The sequence below is a fragment of the Triturus cristatus genome, chromosome 2_2 (genome assembly GCF_964204655.1).
Source record: "Triturus cristatus chromosome 2_2, aTriCri1.1, whole genome shotgun sequence".
Lineage (NCBI taxonomy): Eukaryota > Metazoa > Chordata > Amphibia > Caudata > Salamandridae > Triturus > Triturus cristatus.
Window position 1 is genome coordinate 815,484,752 of NC_140582.1, and position 24,690 is coordinate 815,509,441.

General features: G+C 43.3%; 1 protein-coding gene across 3 annotated transcripts in view; it reads left to right on the plus strand.

The window, feature by feature from the left end:
* Window positions 1-24,690, plus strand: part of LOC146862826 (uncharacterized) — a 354,446-nt gene that overhangs the window by 111,168 nt on the left and 218,588 nt on the right. For all 3 annotated transcript variants that reach the window (XM_085643304.1, XM_085643305.1, XM_085643306.1), the window contains exons 8-9: window positions 4,771-5,108; window positions 15,380-15,485. In XM_085643304.1, the coding sequence (XP_085499430.1) occupies window positions 4,771-5,108; window positions 15,380-15,485 (444 nt within the window). The remainder of the gene's footprint in view (window positions 1-4,770; window positions 5,109-15,379; window positions 15,486-24,690) is intronic.

Sequence of the window (24,690 nt, forward strand, 5' to 3'; positions counted from 1 at the left end):
TATATTCCCACTGGAGTCACTTAATACATTTTAGTAATTAATGTGCTGACAAAGGATGGCATGTGAACTGAAGAATGGATGGTTACTATGCACCAAATATGCCAAATAGTTTTTATTTTAATGCAGTCGACTTCTTGCATGTGTTAATCAAAATAAAAGGTACAATGGTGACAATTAACATATAAACAATATAAAAAAAGTACACAAAACGGCACAATGACCAATGTTGTATTGGTGAGATGAAGAAGATGGAATGAATATATACAATAATCAAAAACATCTCAAGACTCAATAGTACATTTATCCTACATATGATACAACCTTTCCAGTAGATAGATAGCAGTTACTGACGTTTCGACCCAGTGTTCTTTATTTACTACAGGGTCTTCTTCAGGAAAGGCTAGCTGAGCTACTTCCAAGGGTCACCCTTCATTTTAGAAAATGTGCTGAAGCGCAGATCTGGTGTCTGCTGCAACAGAGAAATTAATGCTGAAAAAAGTCCCTTTGCATCAGATGGGGAGTGTAAACACTGGCTCCAAAGAGTCATTGAACCCCACACCCTTAGGTCCTGTTCAGGGAACAGCTATGCGTGGACAACCAGCTATAGTTCGGTTCTGGGAATAGGTATGGAGGGACAACGAGCCATGACGAGGGGTGAAAGCCTTCATTCCTCTTCGTGACTCTGTTCCTGTGGCTGTTCTAGCTTGACCCCAATCGGAACATAGTCTTATGTTTGATGCATTGGTTCTACAAAAAACATCATGAAAGTATTTGCCGTGCCACTGCATGCTCAACAGAGGAGTGGACTACTGCTCAGTGGACTACTCCATGTCATGGTGGACCAGTGTGCTGTGTACTGATCCTGGTGCCACCAGGGCTGGGTAGAGATGGGTGGGCAAACCTAAAGACATTACTGGACTCATTAATCAGCTTACATTTGATTAAAATATGTGAATGTGTGACTAGTTAGCACCCTTTCTAGACATGACTTAGTTGTTATTCTGTTCTCTCAAGTTGGTTGTTCTGTAGGATTGAGTAGGTATATTAATATCATTCATCCCGCTGGGCTATTGTTAATCGATTTTTCGTTTTCAACACTTTTTCTTTCTTCAAATAGTTTTTCGTATGCTTCAAGCCCCTAGCATTCATTCACATTGACAGACATTGACTCACAAAAGGAGGCATGTTCACCAACATTTTAGAACTCAGCACAAGTGCTTAGTATGTCAAATAATGAGTGCTGGTGCCCAAAGCGCTTCTCATAAGCTGACCAGCACAACTAAATGTCAGCGTGCCGAATCCCAGGGATGAGCAGTTCTGAATCCACCTCAGGCCTCTTTAATCCACTGCCAGACACTGCCTGCCCCTTCATCTCACTCTTTCCCGTCGCTGCTTTCTCCCTCGGTGATGTTTTTTTATCCGTCTTTCTCTTCCACCTTCTTTCCCACTTTTCCTCTCTTGCTCCTGGGAAATGTCTGATGCAGAAAAATAGGCGTTGGCCCCCAAAAATGAGTGCCTCTAGCCCCCACCAGCAACCACCTGTTCAAATTAAGCCCGCTCAGCACCCTTCCTCCGAAATTTATCAATAACTCCAGCAGCCCATAAATTGTCTCTGTATACGCAATTTATTCTTTTAGTTGATTTAACAAAAACAGGCTAGCAACCAAGAGCTGTCGTGTACTGGTGTCCACTGGAAGCCTTGTATGTGTGACTACATTTCGTTTAAAAACATTTTAGGGTGTTTCTCTCCACACATGCCATAGTGAATATAATAGTGCCCAGACGATCTAGTACCGAAAAGTAAGTCTTTCAGTCACATTGGTTACATCGATGACTGAAAGACAGCGGTACTGCACTACAGTAGACAACTTGTAGCAAGATTTTTAGTTTTAGACCTGCAGACTTATTGCATTATATTGTCTGGTGATAGAACCCTTTGTTTGGTGTGTGAGAAGGGAGGAACAGTGACTGCATGCTGTGATGCAGTTCCACGTCAGAAGGGCTGTGAACAGGGAATTTGCCAAATAAAGTTCACTAGCAGTCCATCCATGACCATGACAATCTGTCTATCATGTCTGACTCCATGTCTAGTATTTGGGCTTCTCCTGAATGAAGATTGTAACTCATGGTATAGTTAACCAGGCTGAACTTTTGTCCCTGTTACTATGTGGCTCAAATACAATGTTTGTTTTGCTAAACTTAATTCAAAGTGATTACCATTTACTTTGATTTAATTCGCTATTCACATTTGTTCTATATATTTTAGGTGGTACGGTGCTTATAGTTTCTAGATATATTAGTGCCCAGTTAAGTTAACTTTATCCTTGTTGTGTGGGTTGGCATAAGGGTTCCCTTTGATGTAAAGCACTGTCTGTTTCTTTTAGGATGCGACTTTGTAATGTGTTATTAGCTGGGGGGAGGGGGGGCGGAAGCTTTGTCAAGGTGAACCACAGAAGTCAATAAATACAACTGTGCTTAACTCTCTGGCAGTTTTACACAAAAGCAGTCAGGCTTAACGTAGAGGAAATACGTAAAGTATTCATGCAGCACACAAATAGCAATAAAGTATAAACCCGTTACAAGAAAAATGCCAAATCAATTTAGAGAAGTAGAGTAAATTAAAAAAAATTAAATGACACCTAAATGACAAACATCCAAGCAGTAGAATCAGAGATATGAGTTTTTAAAGGTTGAGGTGAAAATAGCGCTAAAAGCACAAAGCAACTTGGAAAAAGTCAAAAGATCATGCCTACCCCGATGGAGCATGGGTCAAATACAGGGACCAAGTTAATACGACTGAAGAGTTACCTTCTCAATTCTACGTGAAGAGTTCCATTCACATTGAAGGGGACTGCAAGTAGGTTGTAGTTGGTGAGAGAAGCAGGTCACTGCTATAGTGCAAAGATCCAGTTGCTGCTGAAGGCTTGTGTTGGCAATCAAAGCGGGCTGTCATTGTCGGCACAAATAGAGCAGGTATCGCTGGAGCTATGCGATGGCGTCTTCACAGATGGTCACTGTCAGCATGAAGAGCAGGTGCCACTGTAGCTTCGCATCAGCCGTTCTCACAGGTAGCTAATTCTTGCTTTACAAAAGGCAAGGGCAGGCCTGGTGTCAGGTTCCTTTGTGTGTGCTGCAGGCAGAGCCCTTTGAAGTGTAATCAGGGCAGGGTACAGCTCCTCCCCAGCCATCATGTCAAGAAGACCCACTCCCTTCACACCTAAGCCTTCTATGTTCCCATGTCTGGAAGCAATACACAACCAGCAACAGGAGAGTAATTCACAGTCAAGTGACCCAGGACACTGGCAGAAAGGCATAATTGTTTTGAACACGAAAATGCCAACTTTCTAAAAGTGGCATTTTCAAAATTGCAACTGCAAATCATGCTTCACCATTAAAGAGGATTTACAATTACAATTCAATTGAATGTAAACAGCAAATCTCTATCTTCTCCCAATCTGGAGTTAGCACTTATTCATTGAAATAAGGTGACCCAATGTTAGTCTATGGGAGAGATATGCCTTGCACCAGTGAAAAACGACTTTAGGAGTCCTTAGGAGTTTTTCACTGCCAAGACATGTAAAACTTAAACAGGCATTTCCTACTTTTTAAATACCATGCCTACTGCCCTAAAAGCCTTTCAGGCATACATTAGGGGTGGCTTACAAACGTTAAAAAAGAAGGTTTGAGCCTGGCAAAAGGTTTACTTTGCCATTTCGAACTGGCAGTTTAAAACTGCACTACAGGCTGTAATGTAAATGTATGTGTCTTGTAAAGCGCACTGCTGCCCTGAGGCGTCCTGGCGCTGTAGACCGCTGGGGAACCCGTCCTGGCTATCCCTGTGAGATGGTCCCTCCTCGGTATCTCCAAGGTGAAACCAGGCATCCCCAGCGAATGTGGGGGGCCGTTGGGGAGATGAGGCAAGCTAATGCCCAGAGTTGCCGAGTGTGATCCCTGGTTAGAGTAGGCACCGAGGCGAGAATTATCGAGTCCGCTGGCCCTGGTCCACGACCCTGCCACGTCAGGAATTGAACCCTGGTCCCGGGCCGTCCTCTGCTGCCGGGTCTGCTGCCTCTAACCAGTGAGCCACACCACTCCACTAAAGCCTGAGACACGTTTTAAAAAGCTACTTTAGTGGCTTGCACAATGAGTGCTGCTGCCCAATAGTAGCATTTACTTTGCAGGCCTTGGATACAGGTAGTGCCACTTACTAGGGATTTACAAGTAAGCTGAATTTGCAAATTAGGGTTAGGCCACTTTCAGCATGTTTTAATACGAGAGCACAAGCACTTTTGCACTGGTTAGCTGAGTTAAAGTGCACAAGGTCGTAATGCCAACAAAAACGATTTCAGCAAAGCAAGGGAGTGAAGGCAAAACATTCTGGGGAATACCATGCCAAGGATATCAAGTGTAAAAAAAACTCTAAAAGGAAACTTTAATCTTCAGACATAGAGGTTCATCACCTTCTTGATTTTCACTGGCATCACTTAAGCAACATGGAATGGGGATGTGATTCATGTTGGGGAACCGACACAGTTGATCTCAATGAAGAGTAAAGGTAATTTAATGTAAAAGGTAATATACAAATATGTTCTTGAACTACACACTTTTAAAAAATAGCATGATATGAAAAAAACACATGTTGTCGAGTAAAGGTTAATTTGCACTTTATATATGCTACATAAACACAACTTTAAAAAAAGAAAAAGAAAACCCTGTGTTAAAGTGTCATGATTCAGCCAAGTAATATAATATCTTACATGTTTTCCACAGTTTATTCTTTTAGCCCATCAGACTCAACAAGCAGTTATGACTCTGGAGGGACAACAGAAACACCAGAAGATTCTACCTGGAAGAATTCAGAGACAACAACAGGAGGTGTCTCTTGGAGTCCTCCAGAAACACCAGAGAGTACTCCCTCTCCAGGACCACCAAGAGACCAAGAAGGTTCTTACTCAGGGGGATCACAGGAGGCAGCAGGAGATCCTCCCCCTGTGGAGACATCACGAGAAAATCCAGGATCGTCCGCTTCAGCCTGGCAAATGCCATCGTTCTTCATTTGTCCCACAGCTCCTGCTAGAGATGTTACCGGAAGAGAACCAAAGACAGAGGTATTGTCAAGTAAACACGGTCAAACCGTATCATTTTGCAGACCTTGCTTCAGTGTTATTTATTAATGTGACGTTATGTTACGCCACCAGACCGATCGATAGTTTACATTCTAGGAAATGATTTGTTTGTACGAAGTTTTATTGCTACGTTAGGAAAAATCTGAGTCAAACATAATTATGACTGTGCGACCTCGCATAATGATGACTTGGTAATTCAAAATAGTAGGTTCTGGTGAGGTTATGTCATGAGGCCAAACTCTACAATCGTTCTATAGTCAAAAGAAATATAAGAATATGTTATGAGCAGTCAGATAAAGGAGAGCCTGCTCAAGAAAAGTATAAATATTTGAAACCAATGAACAAACGAGATGCCATTGACAGAAAATCAGAGGGCAGGTCCTTGCAGAAAGAGAAAAGATTGTGTTCCATTCGCAGAGGTGCATCGCCACGCGGAAAATAATATTCTTGAGTTTTTTTATTTGAAGGTAGCACTCTCAGATGTAATGATGACCACATTTCTGGCACAGGTAAGTACACTAGCAGTATGTATGTATTGAAAATTCCTTACTAAACACAAGATTAGCTTTAAGGTAAAGGGGCTCTGCTCAAGAGAAAGTGTTAGGCCACATAGCCATCGTTCCGGGATCGAAGAGTGTTACAGACCAGGCTATAACTTAAAGATACACTCTCTGAAGCTACTGTAGGCTCCTCTACCAAGAGGTTTTACTACCATATAATTGGCTGTAATGAGTTTGAGCCTCATTGAACCATTGCTCTGTTTTAGATTAAATTGGTTAGGGGGATGCAGAGAAATAGAGAGAGGGAGAGACAGAGAAACATCTTGCAGAGGAAAATATTGAGGATAGAATATAGCAACCCCTGAACCCTAGACCCCCCTGGAGAGGTAACATGGTTTGGTACATTTTTAGCTTCAGGGAATTCAACAGCAGCTTGCCCATCACTCACCTGGTCCCTGTCCAAAAGTGGAGGCTGCAGCTAACATAACTTTATTGGCCCAAACGGAGGGATTTAGCAGGAGAACCCAGCCCCAATCTTGGGAGTTATTTTCCCTGGTACACAGTATTTTATACACCGGGGATTCTTGGGATAACAAGTACAGACTGCGAAAGGAGATTTAATTAGATCGCATGAATGCAGTATTTCCACAGGGGATGTAGAATTGTCATCTGGTAGCCCTGAGTAAAAATACTTCAACAGCCACACATCTTTCACTCTCTACACTTTCTAGTTGAGTTCAAGATTTACTAGCCTTTCTAGTTGAGTTCAAAATGTTTCTTCCCTTTACTGCCAGTTTTTAAAAATTACATAAATTCCTAAAAATATATCAAAATAAAAAAATACATTAAAAACACATTTTTCAAGTCGAAATTTTAACTGCTCAGTTTTGACTTCCCTTGATTGAATAACACTAAATGTATGTAAAAGTAGTCACAAAATGTAACATAGAAATTGCATTGATTTTTTGTATGTTATGTTGGACAGACTGAATTATCTCTACATGTTCAGTAGTAGGTGTCAATATTACCCAAATCAATGGTGCTCATTTAAATAACTTTAAGATGATGAAAGAGTATGGGCCTTATTAGAGTTCCCCACCTCTATGGCGGGGTGTTGTGGCTGAAAGTGCATTGGCAACAGGACCTCCAAATCATGGAGGCTCAGTCCACACTCATTTTGTTTTTTCATAAACAAATCCCAAAGCAGAATTTGATTCTGAAAAACAAAAGTAAACTGTCTGTGAGAAAACGGATTATTAATCATGTTGGATTGTGGTCCTCTTCAAGTACTAATGACACTGTTCTTGTTCGGTTCAGTAATGGTTTCAGTAATTTAAACCTGAGCTCAACTGCTGGTAGCTATGGCACAGAACAGACAGGCATAACTTACGAAAATGTGTAAAGTGTTTAGAAGTACAAAAACAGTTAGAAAGTCAAAAAGACACCACAACACTCCAATATGTAAACTGGAGTATATACTTTAATGAACAAAAGGACACCAAACCAACAAAAGTCCAATAAGTGGAACCGAAGATATGAATTTCTAAATTTTTAAATAAAAATAGTGTTAAAAGGCATGAAGCACAACCAGTTGCGCTTGACCATCACCTAGGTGTGATTAAAGGCCGACCGGGGCGGAGTGCGTGTCAGATACAAAAACTAGGTTTGTCCTGGTTAGAAGTCTCTGAAATGGAAGTCCAAAATTCTCAGCGGGGCAAAGCAGCAGGTTATGGTCCGGGTAGCCATCAGACGATGTCCCAGTAAAGCCGTTAACCTTTGGTGGGAAAGCTCAAAGTGGGAGAAATGAAAAATTCATGCCCAAAGGAGCTCCCTCGCCGGTGGGATACTTTTGGTGCCTTTGCTTTGTGAAGATTTCTACCTTCAGACGTAGTCACTTTTTTGGACTCGGATTCCTAGAGCGGGGCAAGGCTGAAAACTTTAGCCAAACAGGGCTCAGTGAGGCTGGATAGCATCTCTGCAAAGTCCTGCTAAGATGGATTTGTTGCTACGGAAAAACGTTGAGTGGAAGCAATCTGAATCTTTGGCCCAGTGGCAATGCATCTTCGTCAGATTCACTCGGCAGGTTTGTTCCAGTCCTCCAGGGTGCTTTGGAGTCAAAATGTTTTTAAGTCTCAGGATTTTCAGGATGTTAGAAATAATATGCTTTGAAACAGCCAAGGGCCCCAGGACCTCAGAAACAGCACTTGGGAGTCAAGAGTCACTTCATCAGAAGCCACCACAGGGTCCCACTGCAGGCCCAGTTGGAACTGGTCTACTTGGCTCTTCCAGGAAAGTGGGCTTCTAAGAGGTTTTGTGTCCCTACAGCTGAACAAGGGTCAGCCAACTTACCCTTGGAGTCAACGTCTTTGACCTGGCTACTCGTGGGAACAGGTTCAGCCCTTAGGGGTCTCCTCACAGGTATGAACAGCAGTTGCAGCCCTTCTTCTGTCTTCACAGGTCCAATAGTGTTTTGAATGAAGGCGTACAGTGGTGCCACATTTATGCCTGTCACTAGTCTGTGGATGGAGTTGACTCTAGCCCCTCCCATACCAATAAGTGAACCTTTATTTCCCTATGTGGAGATCCTGTGCCCACCCTAGAGGAGCGGTCAAGGAAAAGAGCAACCTTTTCTTTTGTGGTCATTCAAAACCGGTTCCTCACTGGGAGTTGTGTCTGGCTGACTAGAACGACAAAAGATGGGGGCAGGACCAGGTGTTAGGTACATCTACCTATTACAGGGTAGGCCACTTTGTAGTTAAGTTCCTGGGCACTGCTCAGATGGTCCTCCTGTCAGAGGAACAGGACACCTGCTCACACCCAAGGCCTTTGCTCAGCTCTGAGTGTCAGTTCACACCTCATGAAGGAGCTATTCAGCTGCTGGGTGACAGTTGAAGCTTATACAAATGGGCTTCTAGACACTTAAGAAAAAAAGTGACTCTTTAAAAGTACCTTTTGTAAAATATGTAGTGCAAATCTGACTTTACCATTGAATTGGGATTTTAATAAATATTTTAAAAAGTCGAAGAATTGATTTTTAAGCTGGTTCCTAGGCGAGGTAACGTTATTAACTTCAATAATGTATCTCAGTGCTTTCTTATGGAACAGCTAACCCTGCTACAATGAAAAATGCTTTTAGGGCCTTGCCACTGTAAAGAGATGTTTAGCATTAAATGTGTACATATTCTACTTTTAAATACCATGCTTTATGGGAATTTAAGGCCTCCTTAAGGTTAACTTATTAATATTTAAAAGGAAAGTTTGGCCTGTCAAAAGAGGTTATTTTGGCAGGTCGATTTTGCAGTTTAAAACTCACAAAAACTGGGCACAGTTGTAGGCCTGCAGTCATGTTTTGCACAGTCAAAGCTGTGGCAGCACAATGAGTGTTGCAGTGCACAATTGACATTTGACTTAGAGGCCATGGGTACACTTTGCGCCATATACTATGGATTCATAAGTAAGTTAAGTATGTGTTTTAGGAGTATATCTAATTCGTCATGTTGTTAGGGGTCAGGGCACATGCATGGGGCAAAGGACAGCAATGCCCCAGTGTGCAGAGTCCAAGAACCTATAATAAAACTAGCAAAAAGTGGGGGTGCCCACATAAAAAAATGGGCAGAAATGAGCATTTTCCTACACAGACTTGCCCAGCTAAAAAGTCAAGGAAGAACAGCCATTACCTTTGCAGTTGTTTGGGACAGCGAGTTCCAGCCTCAAATCCTCTTGTCAAGTCCACCCGCTATGGGGAGCTGGACCACGTCAACAGTTTTAGGCCTACTGTCACACTGTGCTTTAGACAGCACTACTACACTGTCAAGCTCAGCGCGAGCCACTATCCTGGTCCATGGAGAACTCTTCACATCTGCAGAAGCCACCAGCAGTCAAAATAACCCTTGCCTACCCACAGAGACAATGCAGCTGTGAATGGCTATGGCCACCAAGGTGGTGAGGCTCATCTTGCCTCCAAGGAAGGTTTCAGTGCCCAAGAGAGGGCCAATGCTACCCGAAATACAAGTAAACAGCAGAGAATACCGATCCTAGCTATCCACTAATAGCTGGAAGGTCCAATCTAGTGCCTGGAGTAGGCCTCACCTCCATCCTTGAAGCTGGAAAGGAGTCACATACTTGCGCCTGAGACCACTTTGGGAACTCAGATTTTTGAGAATGTGGGCTACAGCCTCAGGTTGCAAACACCCTATTTCCACTCTCACTTCTGACCTCTCAGTGTCTGTACCTTGAGAGTAAGCAGGTGCCTGGCAATCCAGGCCTTCTAAGATGGACACCCAGTCCCCCTTAAGGGTAGCACACTCTGGAGCTGCCATTGGGGAGTCTGTCTGATCCAGGTGTCCTGTCGCTGAGACAGGGCAGGCAGGGCCGGCTCTAGGGCGGTGCGACTGGTGCCACCGCACCGGGTGCTGACTCTTCCAGGGGGCGCTGCGTTATGGAAGTATTTTATGGTTTTAAAAGCACCTGCTGCTGCATTGCTGGCCTCCGCAATGTTCATACAAAAATAAACATGTCAAGATAACACAGTGATTAATGTTCTTCCTGGAGAGAGAAGGAGTTTTGTCAAGTGGAAGTTGTAACTAATTTTATGGTAGAACAGAGAGTTAATGTGCCTGCTGCAAAGAATGTGTACCATGCAGATCACAAAGTGCATATAGTTTAAATGGGTCAGTTTCTTTTGTCAGAGAGATCCTTTTGTGACTAACAGTTTAGATGTTAAAATTCTAACATGGAACAGTGAACTACTAACTGTCATCAAAGAGCTGCATGCAAATTGTAAGGTATAGATTGGAGCATGATGTTTTCCGCCGTCTTTCATTATTCTAATGTTTCAAAAAGGGTTCATTTCTGAAAAAAAAATCCTTGTTATTAAATGTCACCCCCAACCATGGGGTTCTTTTTTAAATTCTGAGTCTGTGCTTCTCCAGACTAAGCTCTCTTAAACTATACTGTCTACCAGCATGGATGACATGTGACTCACCTTGTAGTCATCTGGATTTTGTAACATTTGCTATACACACATTTGCACACCTATGATTGTCTCTGTGTAATGTGTGTGTGATGTAAAGTGCTTTGACACCCTACACTGGTATAGCTGGCACTACATAACTAACTAAATACATCTGAGAGAGAGTGGTTATGGAGACTTGAGGCAGCACTGTTAAAGGGTGGTAGTGAGGGAGTCTGTAGGGGGCGCCTGTGGGGGGCGCCAACAAACATTGTCGCACAGGGCGCCACCAGCGCTAAAGCCGGCTCTGAGGGCAGGCAACACCTCTAGGTCAACAGTTGCTTCAGCAATGTCAGTTTTGGGGCCCTCTCCTATCAGAGCAGGTAAATCCTGGCTATTTGGTCCTTCCACTATGAGTGGCCTCATCCTCCTACACCTTCCTCTTCTCCAGGGCCTCTGTATCCTTCGCTTAGGGACAGTACCTCCAGAAATTTGGGTTTTTGGGACACCTTGGGCGGCCGACTCACCTAGCTCTTTTTTCACCCATGGGAGTCACTGCCAAGGATGTAGTCTAGGGATAGGTCAGAACAGACAACTACCCTCCTCTGGGCAAGTACCCTCTCCGATTTTAGGTATACCAAGTCCAGAGGAAGGACAGATTCTCGCCCATGGGCATTCCTTACCCTACCAACACCATGGTTTGTCTGGCATCTGTACATGAACGTCAACTCACCAAAATACCAGGGGTAGCAAAAGTGGCATCAGACACCCTTTGACCTTCAATTTCATTCACACACATACACACATATTCACACTTACCTACACTCTCTTACGTAAGCCCACACTTACCCGGAAGCTCACACACAACATACATTTCAAAGAATATTTTTTACTTACTTCAACTACCAGTGAATATCGTACTTCAGCTAATTGTACTCCATTTTCTTTACACTAATAGTCAGTAATGTTTCATTATTCACTATTAGTGTAATAAAAAATTGGGAGAAAACAAAGCAAGTAGAGCCCCAACCAACATCTATAACGACGAGCTGCCCCAGTGTTCCTGGCACTGATTTTGCCCCCTCTGAAGTTAGGGGTCGCAAATGCAGTGCCAGGGGTCAAAAGGCAAGTTGTGGGATGCAGCTACAACTCCTGGTGATCCCTAAACGATGTCCATACATCTGTATCCCTCAGAGCAGTAATAGAAACCCTATTCACTAAGACCTTGTGGAAGTGATTCCTACCCCCCAGAGATCACCAGTTTACCTTCTTGGTCCACTTCTCAATCAAAGGCTATTAAGGCCCCATAAGGGTAATCCTCCCATAAGGCTATACTAGTCACTCCCGTGAGCCCACCAGTGTTAACCTTTTTCCCGGGGCATGACGCAGCTCCCCTTCTGTGCACTGACTGTTGGTAGTCAAAACGCCCCTCTCAAAGGGCTTCTTTCACCCTGGGATTACACTTTTCTTCTTGTTAGGAGTGGGTTAGGACTATTTCCCCTGGTCAGACATTTGGGGCCTAAGGAGGTTTATTTGTAGGCTTTCTGCTCTCTTCCTTTCCCTTAATTGTGCCTCATCCCCCCTCTCTTGGGTTCAGCCCCCGGAATGTTTTGGGCACTCTAGTACATGCCCACACATCAACTGCCCTTCCAAGTTTTCTAGAGTCAGTCAGTTTAGAACAATTACCCAAGATGTGCTGTGACATAACCATGTGGTATAGCCCATCATAAGTGTCACCTGCATTGCCCTTCACCCAAGTTTGTTATTACTCTTTAAGTGTGTCCTGGAAATTCTTCCTATACTCTTCAGGTGTGAGACCAAGCTAGTGCTGCCTTCCTCTTGAGTTAGGAGGGCCCCTCCCCCATTGTAGGTACTAACTCCCACAATAATCCTCCACAGTGGTTCATTTGTCAATGCCATCCCGACGATAAAGCTAGGCACTACCTTTTTTGTGAGGGGTCTGTGGCTCACCTGTAGACACCTCACCATCGCCGCCATTATCTTCAATGCATGTGAGGTGCAGTCTGGCCTTCTTCTCATCTAAGGCCTGTTTCTTGTTCTTCAGTGCAGTTGTCTTCTTGTCCAGAGGTAGGAATGCCAGCTTGGCTGACTGCTTGTCCTGAAACTCCATCTGGCAAACTACCAGTTGTGAGGAGATCAGGCTGTGAGCACCTTTACTTCCCGCCCTGGAAAGTGCACATGAGAAGCTTCTTTAAAACAGAACATCTGCTGTCTCTGGCCCTCCATAGGTTTCATCAACCTCTTCATCATGAGATGACCTGGAATTATTGGACTTCCTTCCCGGCCATGTGGACCTTTGTATAGTCCTTTCTCTTGGAATTCAGGCCCAATTTCAATGACCTGACTCTGCCTAGGGCTTTCAGATGCATCACAGTGGGAGTTTCCTGGGTAGCCAGAACCACCCCTATTTTCCCTCGGACTTTTAAATCGTGCAAATCCTGAGCTTGCTGTCTGTTTGTACACTGCCCAACAGTGCCTGAAGTGTACCTTTCTCTCCTCAATATGTGTTATCTCTGATGAATAGTCTGCACTGCTCTCAGCACAAATGTAACCGTATGCTCCCTCCTAAAGCTCCACGCTTATTGGGGTACTGTTAAAAAAATCTGTGACATAACAAGGGAGAATCGATGAAGAAGAATTTTCTGAAGAACGCCCAATAAAGGAATACTCTGCATACTGGATCCAAAACTGAAGATGACTGCAAACATTCTGATAACCACAAATTCCTTCAGCCTCATATTTTGGTTGCCCTTGTAGCACTGCAAAAAGAACAGATGACGGACGGAATGCTGCATTAATCAAACATTCACCCCTGTCACAGATCTAGGTTAAATCCATTGTTTTTTTGCACGCCACGCCATTCCAATTTATACCCAGCCATATGCAAATCAGTCTTGACCCTTCTCCCTTATGGGAACAGTCCAGCACGAACTGCCAGGCCAGGTCCTCCCTGAACCAGAAACAAGCATCCTAGGACCGGTTTCGGGTTAACATCCCTCATCAGCCAGGCTAGCTTGAATCCAGTGGATTGGTGAGCCTAGGACCCACGTCTGGGCATATCTGGAGCACTTAGGGTGAGAAAGCAAAAGGCACACAGATGATGGACGGAATGCAGAGCCCACAGTCTAATGCTCTGCCAGGGAGCGTCCATAAGAACAATCTGGATTCTGTTTTGAATTAGGACCTGCTTGCAGATAATGGTCCTGATTCTGTGGTTGGAAGTACACTCCAAACCCTTCACAAACAGGAGTTTACTTTACTCTGAGATTGGAAGTCTCAGTTTTGCCATAGGCATCTTACTCCCATAATTGTCCTCTATGTTCAACAGGTCCAACCAGCCACAATATGTATGACAGAAAAATGCAGGAAAAGTCCGTTACATGCTGAATTTAGTCTGATAAACATCAATTCCACGTCCAATACCCCATTTTTTCTCCATGACATTGAATAAGATGCATTTACCAAACTGGGCAAACACCTCACTTTGGATACCGGTATTTTCTAGGTGTGGTGCTACCACTTTTTCCAACATACTTGGTATATGAGCCATAATGTTAACACTCATTTGGATGAAGAGATGTATCTGCTGCTTTGTGAATAAGGCACAATACATGTGTGTGTGTGTGTGTGCGTGTGTGTGTGTGTGCGTGCATGCATGCGTGCGTGTGTGTGTGTGTATAGAAATATTGTATGGTGAAACATCGTACACGGTTTGATATTTTTCACTCAGTGTGTACTCGGCAGCAGCAAATCCTGGGAGTGACCTCATAAAGTATACCTACATTATGCTACATGTTGCTTAAATTATGATTTTATATTTCGGAGAAGGCAAAATGTTTTTTATAAATCAGTGAATAAAAGAACCACAATCTGAATAAAATCAAAGCGTTTATTGTGCAGTCCAAATCCGCGCAGCAAGCACATTAACCCACTGTTTGTTTTTCATATGCAACGGTGTGGGATCTTTGACCTTGAGTTAGCTACATGGAGCTGTCCCTAGGACGCCTAGCGTGTCATCCCAGTTGCTGTTTATCCTAATCTCTAAAGTTGTGTGCAGGTGCTCACATTGGACCCTCAGACCAGTCTTTCTGCATGTGCCCAAATTAAAGGAATTAAATATTGGTGGGGTGGCAGGTCGTTCTCTCATGGGGCTCTTAACCTATGGAACTACCTCCCCTTCTCCCTAAAATATATCTGCCCAGAGCCCACTGTTTTAAGAGAAAACTACAAAAATGGCTGTTACAGCGAACAAACCGGTTTGGCACCAGGAAGCCATTGAGGTAACACTGCTCTTAATACAACTGAAAAATACATACAAAAACAATAAATAACACCTGACTCAAGCTCTCAAGGACAGAGGCAGGAACTAGCAGAAGAATTTAAAGCAGCATTTAAAATATGAGACTGTTGTAACATCAAGTGTTCTCTCTAATATGTTATCAAATTTAACTTATCGACATGATGATGTTAACACACACAAGATATCCTCACAGGAGAGACATTTTGGTATTTTCTATTTTTAATATGGTGATTTTTTTTTTTTTTTTAAATGGTGAAAATACTGCTCTACATTTAAAATATAAATAGATTTGTGTGAAAAATATGTGTACAAATGTCATGTACACCAGTGTCAATAAACAAAGAAATAATAATGTAGAAATGTAGCATTCTATAGATTACGTCATTTAATACTGTTGGCACCAGTTTGACCGTGACTGGAGAAACCATTCAAGTTTGCAATTAAAACAATAATCTGAAAGCTTTTGATTTACCTTTAACAGGACTCTATTCAGCAACAGCGACTAGAAGAAGAAAGAAAGATGGATGCATTGATAAAAGAATTTATCAATAAACTTAAACGGGTGAATCTGGAGAACGGGGACAGAGGTAATATATAGAAAGAGAAATTTTCAAATGTACATATCTTAAATCATGTGTAGTTCTGTTATTGGTTCGAGGCGCATTTTCCTTTTACATCATTTTAGTCACTGGGCGTATGTGAAAAACCAAGCAAGTGTATCAACGTACAAAGGATCTTGCAAACAATATTACACTAAGACGTATGAACATAATGTACGTTTTGCTGTAAAAGGTGCCAACACCAGGGGAGTAACACAGGCCCATACGGCACAGTGGCGGCGGCCAACCCTTCAAAGCACCCATCCCCTTCTGCACAAGACCAATGAGTAATTGTGAACAGGGGTATAGGAGATACTAAATTTCTCGGGGTGGGGGGGGTGATGGGGGACAAGGACAATGGTTTGGACTTTCTAGTGACCTGGCCTGGCAGTTCTGGCTGGACTGTTTCCATGGGGAGCAGGGTCAAGACTGATTGCATATGGCTAGATTTAACTGGAATGGCATGGGGAGCAAATAAACATTGGATTTAGGCCCAGATCTCTGTACTGGGGTGAATGTTTGACATTGTTCAGCATTTTGTCCATCAGTTGTTCTTTTTGCGTCCGATTCCAATTGCAGATGAACTGATTGATACTTTGGCCTCTGCCAAATATCTCAGTGCATTTGATCTGACTGCTGGTTATTGGCAAATCAAACTCTATGAGGATGCCAATCCTAAAACAGCATTTTCAAACCCCCAGTGGGCATTATCAATTTATTGTGATGCCTTTTGGTTTGAAAAATGCACCTGCCACATTTCAGAGGCTGGTGAATACAGTCTTAACAGGTCTGAAAGCCTATAGTGTATTCTATCTAGATGATATAGCTGTCTTTAGCTCCACCTGGGAGGATCACCCAATCCACCTCAGAAATGTACTTGAGGCCCTGCAGAAGACAGGCCTCACGATCAAGGACAGAAAGTGCCAGATGGGGCAGAGCAGAGTTGTGTACTTGGGGCACCTTGTAGGTGGAGGCCAAGTTCAACCATTGGAGAGCAATATTCAGACCATCATGGACTGGATTGCTTCCACGACCCAGACTCCGGTCAGAGATATCTTGGGCCTGATTGCGGACTATAGAAGATTCATTAAGGATTATGGATCCATAGTGCCATCCCTTAATGATCTCACCTCCAAAAGAATGCCTAAGTAAGTTCAGTGGACAGTTTGCTGTCAGAAGGCATTTGATAATATGTGGTAAATATTTCATTACCGGTACTATTTTTTATGCGGTAAAGTCTAGTAAGAATAACTCAGTAAATATAAGAGGCAGAATCCGTGGTATTAGAGGTTCTAAAAGGCTTTATTCCTCTACAAAGGAATTACAATTCGAACTGCAGGCTTCCAATTCCATCACCATGGGGGTTCAGGAAGGAAGGCAATACATTATTGACAGGTAATGGTATTTATATGGAACGCATTACATTAAGACAGATGCAAGAGGCGTAACAGCTGATAATACAGATAAAATATGCATACGTAACTAAAAAAGGCGGACATATAGGCGTAACTTAGTAAACGTCATTATACATGATGTCACAAGTGGGTGGATCCATAAGAGAATCCTGCAATGTCAGCAGAAATATTTGGCAGAGATGCGCGCGCAGCCGCATGACGTGTGATTGACGTGCAACTAGAGGGTGAAGGGGACTTGACATTTAGCTCTACATGTGGAGACAGAAGTCTGGGGGTCATGTCAACCTAATCCCAAATCATATCTAACATCTTATGTTTAAAGAACTGTATTATCCAAAAGGAAAGGTCTCTCGGACAGAATCTATTCTATACTGACTGTTGGTGCGTGTACAAGCGTCTAAGTGTCTACATGAGATGCGAGGGGGCAGGAATCTTCCATGGTAACAGGGGCTATGAATTACTTGCATGAGGACAGTGAGGCCTGGCCCTTTGCACGGTAGCTGGAAGAATGTTTACCTAAACTACTAGACAGGAATGCATCGGATGAGGAGCGGAGCAGATAATCTTGAAGGTGAAATACAGTTTTTGGCAGGCAACAGGCTGGATCAGGCACCGTTAGCCGCGCAGGGAGTAGGACAAAGTTCATGGATACAGATGCAGGCTCGGACTGGAGCTTTCAGAGGCAGAAGGCAGGAAAAGGCTTGATGACAGAATTCAGGGCCTACTCGCCTGAATCTGTAAAATGTGGAAAGTGAACCACATAAAGTCGGTGGCCTTTCATACTTAGGAATGGAATATCTGACCCATTCATGGCGGATCTGAAAGAGGACATGTTGACGGTGGACGCACATATATTTGCGTCTTCAAAACTGGAACTGGAGGGAACATACATGTACTTATAGCATGCACATGGAGCCGTTGGGGTCTACGATAGCGGACATAACTGATCACAAAATTCATATTTCCTCATTCCCTCCTTGTCCCCTACGGACCCTCAGGTGATATCGATCTTCATCAATCCATCGATCTGTTCATATAGCATCATTTGTTCTTCTTTCTTCTTCCGGGATTTTGAACGAAAACTTGGAGGTGGGATACACGATGTGGCACACAGGCCGCAAATCGCTGGCCCACATTGTAGACATAAGCAGCAACTGAATAGTATGAGGAAGCCAATACCTAGGAAGGATAGGATCCTCCATCCCCAGGCGGACAACACGCCCCAGAACCAACCGGACCAAGTCCAGGTGCCTGGACTCTGGTGTATCTGGCTTATAATCTTATGAAGGCGGGTTATGGCTTTATATACTGACGGCGAATTTTCTGGTATGAAAATGCAGCAACTTGATCCGATGACCCTACAAGCTCCGCCCCTATCGGCCAGGATGACGTCAAGGACAAGACGATTTTGAAGCACAACAATCCGCATAGCAGACTGCTCTTCTGTTAAATTGCCTAAGGCGGAAGTAGTCTCGTTCACTACTGCTTCAAGGGTTCTAGTTAATCTACGTATCAGCTTACTATTAGTGACTGTACCTATATAGGGAAAGAAACCTTTATTGAAATCTGTGTATTGCTCCCATGCCGTTTCAGTGTAATCGACAATCGGGAGATCTCTCTGCTGTCTATTGTGTACTAAATGGGTATTTCTATGATAATCAGGAGGAGCTAGGAAAACAGGTGGCAGAAGGAATGCTATGTAACAGGTACCATCCCAATCTAGAGGTAGACGTATATATGCGGTCTGGCCACATATGAAGTAGGAATGACGGGAAGCTCTAAATGTAGACTTGCCTTGATCACTGAATTTTATTACAGTGGTGCATTTACTATGGCCCATGTGTATGGAACCATTCTTTCTTACACATAATTCCCCTTTAACTGGGAATACTGACATGGCGGGCAAGATTGGTGTAGTTTCAGATTCAACGTTCAGGATCATGAGGTTAAGTGTAAAATTACCTAATCCATATACTTCATTTTCTAGATCAGTTCCTGTTCTTTTGGGAAGTCCCTCCTTGTTAGGGTAGCAGACTTTAAGCAAAACTAGGTTCAGGTTTCCCCATACCCAGTTGTCTTGATAAACTGCGGAATTTGAATCTAGGGAATTAATCAAACTAAACCATGCTCCACAGGAGCCATTGTGTGTGAACGGATATGGAAAGAGGGGCAAAACTCCCTTATAGTTCTGATAGGGAGGGAGTCGGCCACATACCCAACAATTTGTAGCATTGCTGGTCTGATGGGAATGATGTAACATACTAATGAATGTGTTGTTGCGCAGCGCAAATCTATAAGACAACTCATGCGGAGGTAATTCACTAAAAGAATGTTCAGCAGTAACATTGTAAGCACGTTTAGAAATAGGGTAATACATATGCAGCAATATACTAGAAATGATGATCAGAAGACTTAGAAAAAACAAAATTAATAATGTTACTGTGCAGTGACTACGAAGTGATTTACAATACGCATGCTTTTTAAGTTGCATCTGTCGATTTCTTTCTCTATTCCGGTCTAGAGGATACATGTCAGAGACAAATTCAACCGATTCACCTTGGAGAGGACTTAAACAATCAAATTGTCTGACTTGCTAGATGTTAATTTCAGTTTATAAAGTTCGTGTTTTGTTGGTTCAACCAAGGGGAGTTTTGAGTCTGTCTGTGAGGGCATGCAGGGCTGAGTGTTCACACTGGACGGTAGTCCATAAAAATTTTTGATATGACTCGAGTGCAACCACCCTTTACGTCCCTCGATCTTCACGGCTGTCCTTGTTGTTAGTAGAACGAGTTTAGGCGACTTCCACCTAGGCTCCAGTTGGGTCTTCCGGTCGAAATTCCGTACCAGAACCAAGTCACCTGGAACCACGTCATGGGGCTTCACCTCAGTGTTATCGGGAAAAGCTGCAGCTACCTGTGAACGACAAGATTGTAGTGCAGACATCAAGGAAGCCAGGTAATCTGTCAGCATATTACAGTCAACATCAGTGATTTTGCGAGGTATAGGCGTCCCCCACATATTTGGTGGTCTACCGAAGATCACCTCGTACGGGGATAGCCCTGTTCGAGAATGTGCTACCATTCTCATGTAAAAGAGCGCAACTGGTAAGGCTACTATCCAATCGACACCTTTTTCTCTACATATTTTGGACAATCTAATTTTCAGAGTTTGATTATGGCGTTCCACGAGACCTGCTGCCTCGGGATGTCGGACACAGTGGAATTTCCATTGGTAGCCTAACAAAAGGGAAACGTGTTTCATTAGTTCGGATGAGAATGGCTGGCCGTTATCTGAGTAGACAACACGTGGCAAACCATACCGTGGGAAGAATTCTCGAACTAACTGTTTGGCAGTAGTCGGGGCAGTGTAATCTGAAACCGGGTAGGCTTCTGTCCAACGGGAAAGAGCACAAACAACTACGAGAACATATTTGAATCCTCGACATCGTTCCATCTGGATATAATCCATCTGGAGGGCTTCAAAAGCATGATCGGGAGGTTGAAATCCACCCTGCTCTACGGGGATGCTTTTACTTGGATTAAACTGACAACATATCATACAGGTACGTACTTTCTGTTTGGCTGCTGCTCGCAAGTGTTTGTTGAACCAAATGTGTTGAATACTGTCTAGCATAGCTTTTTCTCCTAGGTGCGCTGGACTATGTATTGTGTTAATGATGACTTGAACCATGGAGTCGGGAAGAAACCATATAGATTTTTCCTTCGTCATCCATCCTTGATCCGTTTGGATCCCTCCTAATTCAGTCCATTTCTTTATTTCTTCTGGTGTAGCATGTGTCTGTATGTCAATTACATCAAGGGCAGGATCCTTAACTGTCATGCAATGTGTTGGTGTCGGAACTATTGTCTTTGTCGCGTCAGTTATATGAGTCTGGTTCTGAGCAGTCTGTTTAGCTGTTCTGTCAGCTAGGTCGTTACCCTGAGAAATGATATCGGTAACTTTTGTATGGGCTTTGCATTTCATAATCGATATTGCAGTAGGTAAATGAATCGCGTCTAATAGGGCTTGAATGAGGGGTCCGTGTTGGATGTGGGTGCCGTGAGAAGTTAAATAACCTCTCTCTCGCCACAGTACGCCGAAGTCATGGACGACTCCGAATGCATAACGTGAATCTGTGTATATGTTGACTTTCTTATCTTTGGCTTGAGTACAGGCTTGTGTCAGAGCGATGAGCTCTGCTGCTTGAGCTGACAAAGTGTTAATACAATTTGTTTCAATGACTTCAGTGTCTGTTGTGACTGCGTAAGCGGCCACTAACTCTCCTGTACTTGTTCTCATACATGAACCATCTACATACAATGTCAAGTCGGGATCTGATAAAGGGATATCTGTCAAGTCTTGTCTGGGTTTCGTCGTGATAGTAATGACTTCAATACAATCATGTGCTAATCGATCTGTTCCATTTACTGGCAAAAGTGTGGCAGGATTTAACGTATTACAACGTCTGATTTCTATGTGTGGCTGAAACAATGTCAATTCGTAACCGGTGAGTCTCGCTATAGTCAAGTGTTGTGTTTGTGTGCGGTTCAAGAGAACCTCTACTGCGTGTGGTACTTGTACTGTCAATTGATGTCCTAACACTATGGCATCGCTTTGTCTGATTGCTAAAGCTGTTGCTGCCACTGATTTCAGGCACGCAGGAAGAGCCTGAGCTACTGGATCTAACGTACTAGAGAAATAAGCACATGGTTTGTGTGATCCTGCTTGTTCCTGAGTGAGTACTGACAAGGCAGTACCGTCGCGTTCTGTAACAAAGAGTGTAAACTGTTTACTGTAACATGGTGTTGCTAAAACAGGTGCTTGGCATAAAGCTTTCTTTAAGCTTTCAAAAGCATGTGTATGTTCTTGAGTCCAAGGGAGGACAGTCGATGTAGCTGCCTCCTGTGTTGTCAACTGGATGAGTGGTTTTGCTAGAAATGCATATTGAGGGATCCACTGCCTACAGTATGAAGTGAGACCTATAAAAGCCCGCACCTCCTTTTGTGTCTTGGGCGGTGGCATGTTAGCAATTAACTGGATGCGGTCGGGTGTAAGCTGTCTTCCCTCCTTGGACAGCGAGTGCCCAAGGTAAACAACTCGCTGGACACAGAATTGCAGCTTAGAAGGGGACACCTTGTGCCCCTTGTCGGCCAGAAATTTCAAAACCGTCAGTGACGCTGTTTCACATTCAGGTTCGCTTCGGGCGGTGATCAGCAGATCATCGACATATTGAAGCAAGGCAGTGTTAACTGGCATGTGGATACTGTCAAGTTCTCGTTTCAGTGCTTGGCTATAGATGCTGGGGCTTTCTGTAAATCCTTGAGGTGCGCGTGTGAATTTAAAACTTCGTCCATTTAAACTGAATCCGAACAGATATTGACTTTCCGGATCTATTGGGACGCTAAAGAAAGCATTCTTGAGATCAATTACAGTGAAGAACGTTGCTTCTGAGTCAATAGCTGTTAGTAATGAAGAGATATCTGGGACCACAGGGTATTGTGGTACAATACATTTATTTAATTCGCGCAGATCAATAACTAATCGATATACTGGTGGTGCTTTTGGATCCGTTCTTTTAAGGATCGGAATTATCGGGGAATTACATACATTGGAGTCGGTTTCTACAACCACTCCTTGTGCCATGAGCTCGTCAATGATTTGCAGCAAAGCCACAACAGCATCTTGTGGTAACTTGTATTGGCGCATTCGTGGGAGTACTACTCCTGTTTTCAGTGTGACACGATATGGTGTAATATTCATGCAACCAACATCAGTGGGGCCTTGTGCCCATAAATGTGTAGGTAAATTCTGCAGCCGGTGATCCATGTCTCTGGACACGTAGTGACCTTTAAAGTCACGTAAAAATAGTCGTACTCCTTCCGGAGAACAACATATTATAGCTCCTAGAGCTTTCAATGTTTTTATGCCTAACAAGTTTTCTGGACATGATTTAGTAAGCAATAAATCTGTAGTTCGTGTCAATGGACCAACCGTAAGTGGAAGAGGTTGCGTTACTTCATTAATGATAGGCTTTCCTGAGAATCCAAGGGAAATATTCTGTGAGCCTGAGAGGGGTGCCCCTGGAACTTCACTGCGTCGTATAGTTGTTCTGCTTGCCCCTGTATCAAGTAAAAACTTTCTGTCTTCCCCTAATAGTTCACTATGTACATAAGGTCCCTCTTGGTCTACAGGAACCTCAATAAGGGGTAAGCCAACTTCCCTCTCTAGGCTATTTCATGTGTATCGCTGATAATCGGGATAATCTGCTTGTGCATACTGATACATCTGTTGTGTTGTTGCTTGTGTGGCAGCAATAGGCTGCGCTTGTGGTGGTGCTACGGTCTGTTGTGGAGCTGCCTGTTGCGGAGCTAGTTGTTGCGGAGCTGACCTAGGTTGTGCATGCTGAGGGATTTGTTGTTAATTCTGATCCTGTCTAGGTGGACGCGGTCTTTCCTGGGTTCTACCTGTGGCAATATTATGTTTCAGGACTGGACAATCGTGTATATAATGACCTTGTTGTTTACAATAGTTGCATGTCCCTTTAACTGGACCTGTTGAATCACCCTTTTTATGACCATCAGCTGGAACTGACTGAGCAACAAGCATTTTCATTTTCGTATCTTTCATACGTCTTTGTTCATGTTCTTGTTCTTCTCTAATTCTATTGTGGTGATATTGTAACATCTGTAACATCTGTGACGGGTGTTACCTTGCCAGGTACTCTCAAATTTCAATACTCTATTCTTAACTTGTGGCAGGGAATTTTCAACTAATTTTGTCACAAACAGATGTGGATATGACTCACTACTGGCTTTTATGCCACTATTTATACCAAAACATTTTTCAAATCGGGAATAGAAATCACTAGTGTCTTCATCTTGCTTTTGTTTACAGGCTGATATTGCACCCCAGTCCTCCTTTTTCGTAGTTAATAAACGTGGCAGTACCTGCACTAGTAATCCTGGTAGTGCTGTAGTCTTTTCCCCAAGCCCTGATCCTGCAGCTCGGGCCTTTTCTTCGTTCTCTAATGCTGTCCAATCTATCTTTTGGTCTCCCACCTCCCATTCCTTTTCTTTGAGTTTCTCGTAAATACCGGCAGGCATTAACACTTTCAATATTTTCATAATGTCGGGGTAGGTATACTCTCCCATGAGTAACATGTCTTTTATCTCACGGTGGAAACCTGCTGGATCTTTGTCATGGCTGGGTACTACTTTCTTCATTTCTAATAATTCAATTTTGGTTATAGGCGTGTACACAAACACGCGTGTAAAGTTATTACCTTCACCTCTGATTGGGTGTACTTCGCGTAACGGATTCAGTCTATCTATGTGATACATTTTTCTTCCCATAATGGGAACCGGAACGTGTTCTGGGCACACGAAAGCTATATACTGGTTTCGAAATTCTAGAATTTCTTTAATCAAATCAGTACCTGACCCTCTCCATTTATTCGTGAGTAGTTCGGTCAATATGTCAGGTAAGGGTCCTGGATCGGAGTGTTGGCTTTTATATAATATAAGGAGGTGTTGAATCATGTATATACTAGCTAAACGCTGTTCGTATGGGGCAAGATTCAGAAACGTGTGTGCTAGTGCATCATCATTGTATTCGCTGGGACTGTCAGCCCATTGTACTGCTGACCTGGCTAATTCTTGTTCGTCCATGGAATCGAGCATATGGTACCCCCTTCGATCTCGGAGTAATTTATCAGCGGCTTGGAATAGGTGTTCAGGGGACCTTATATTTAACATAGGGGGTTGAAAATGTCTATTACA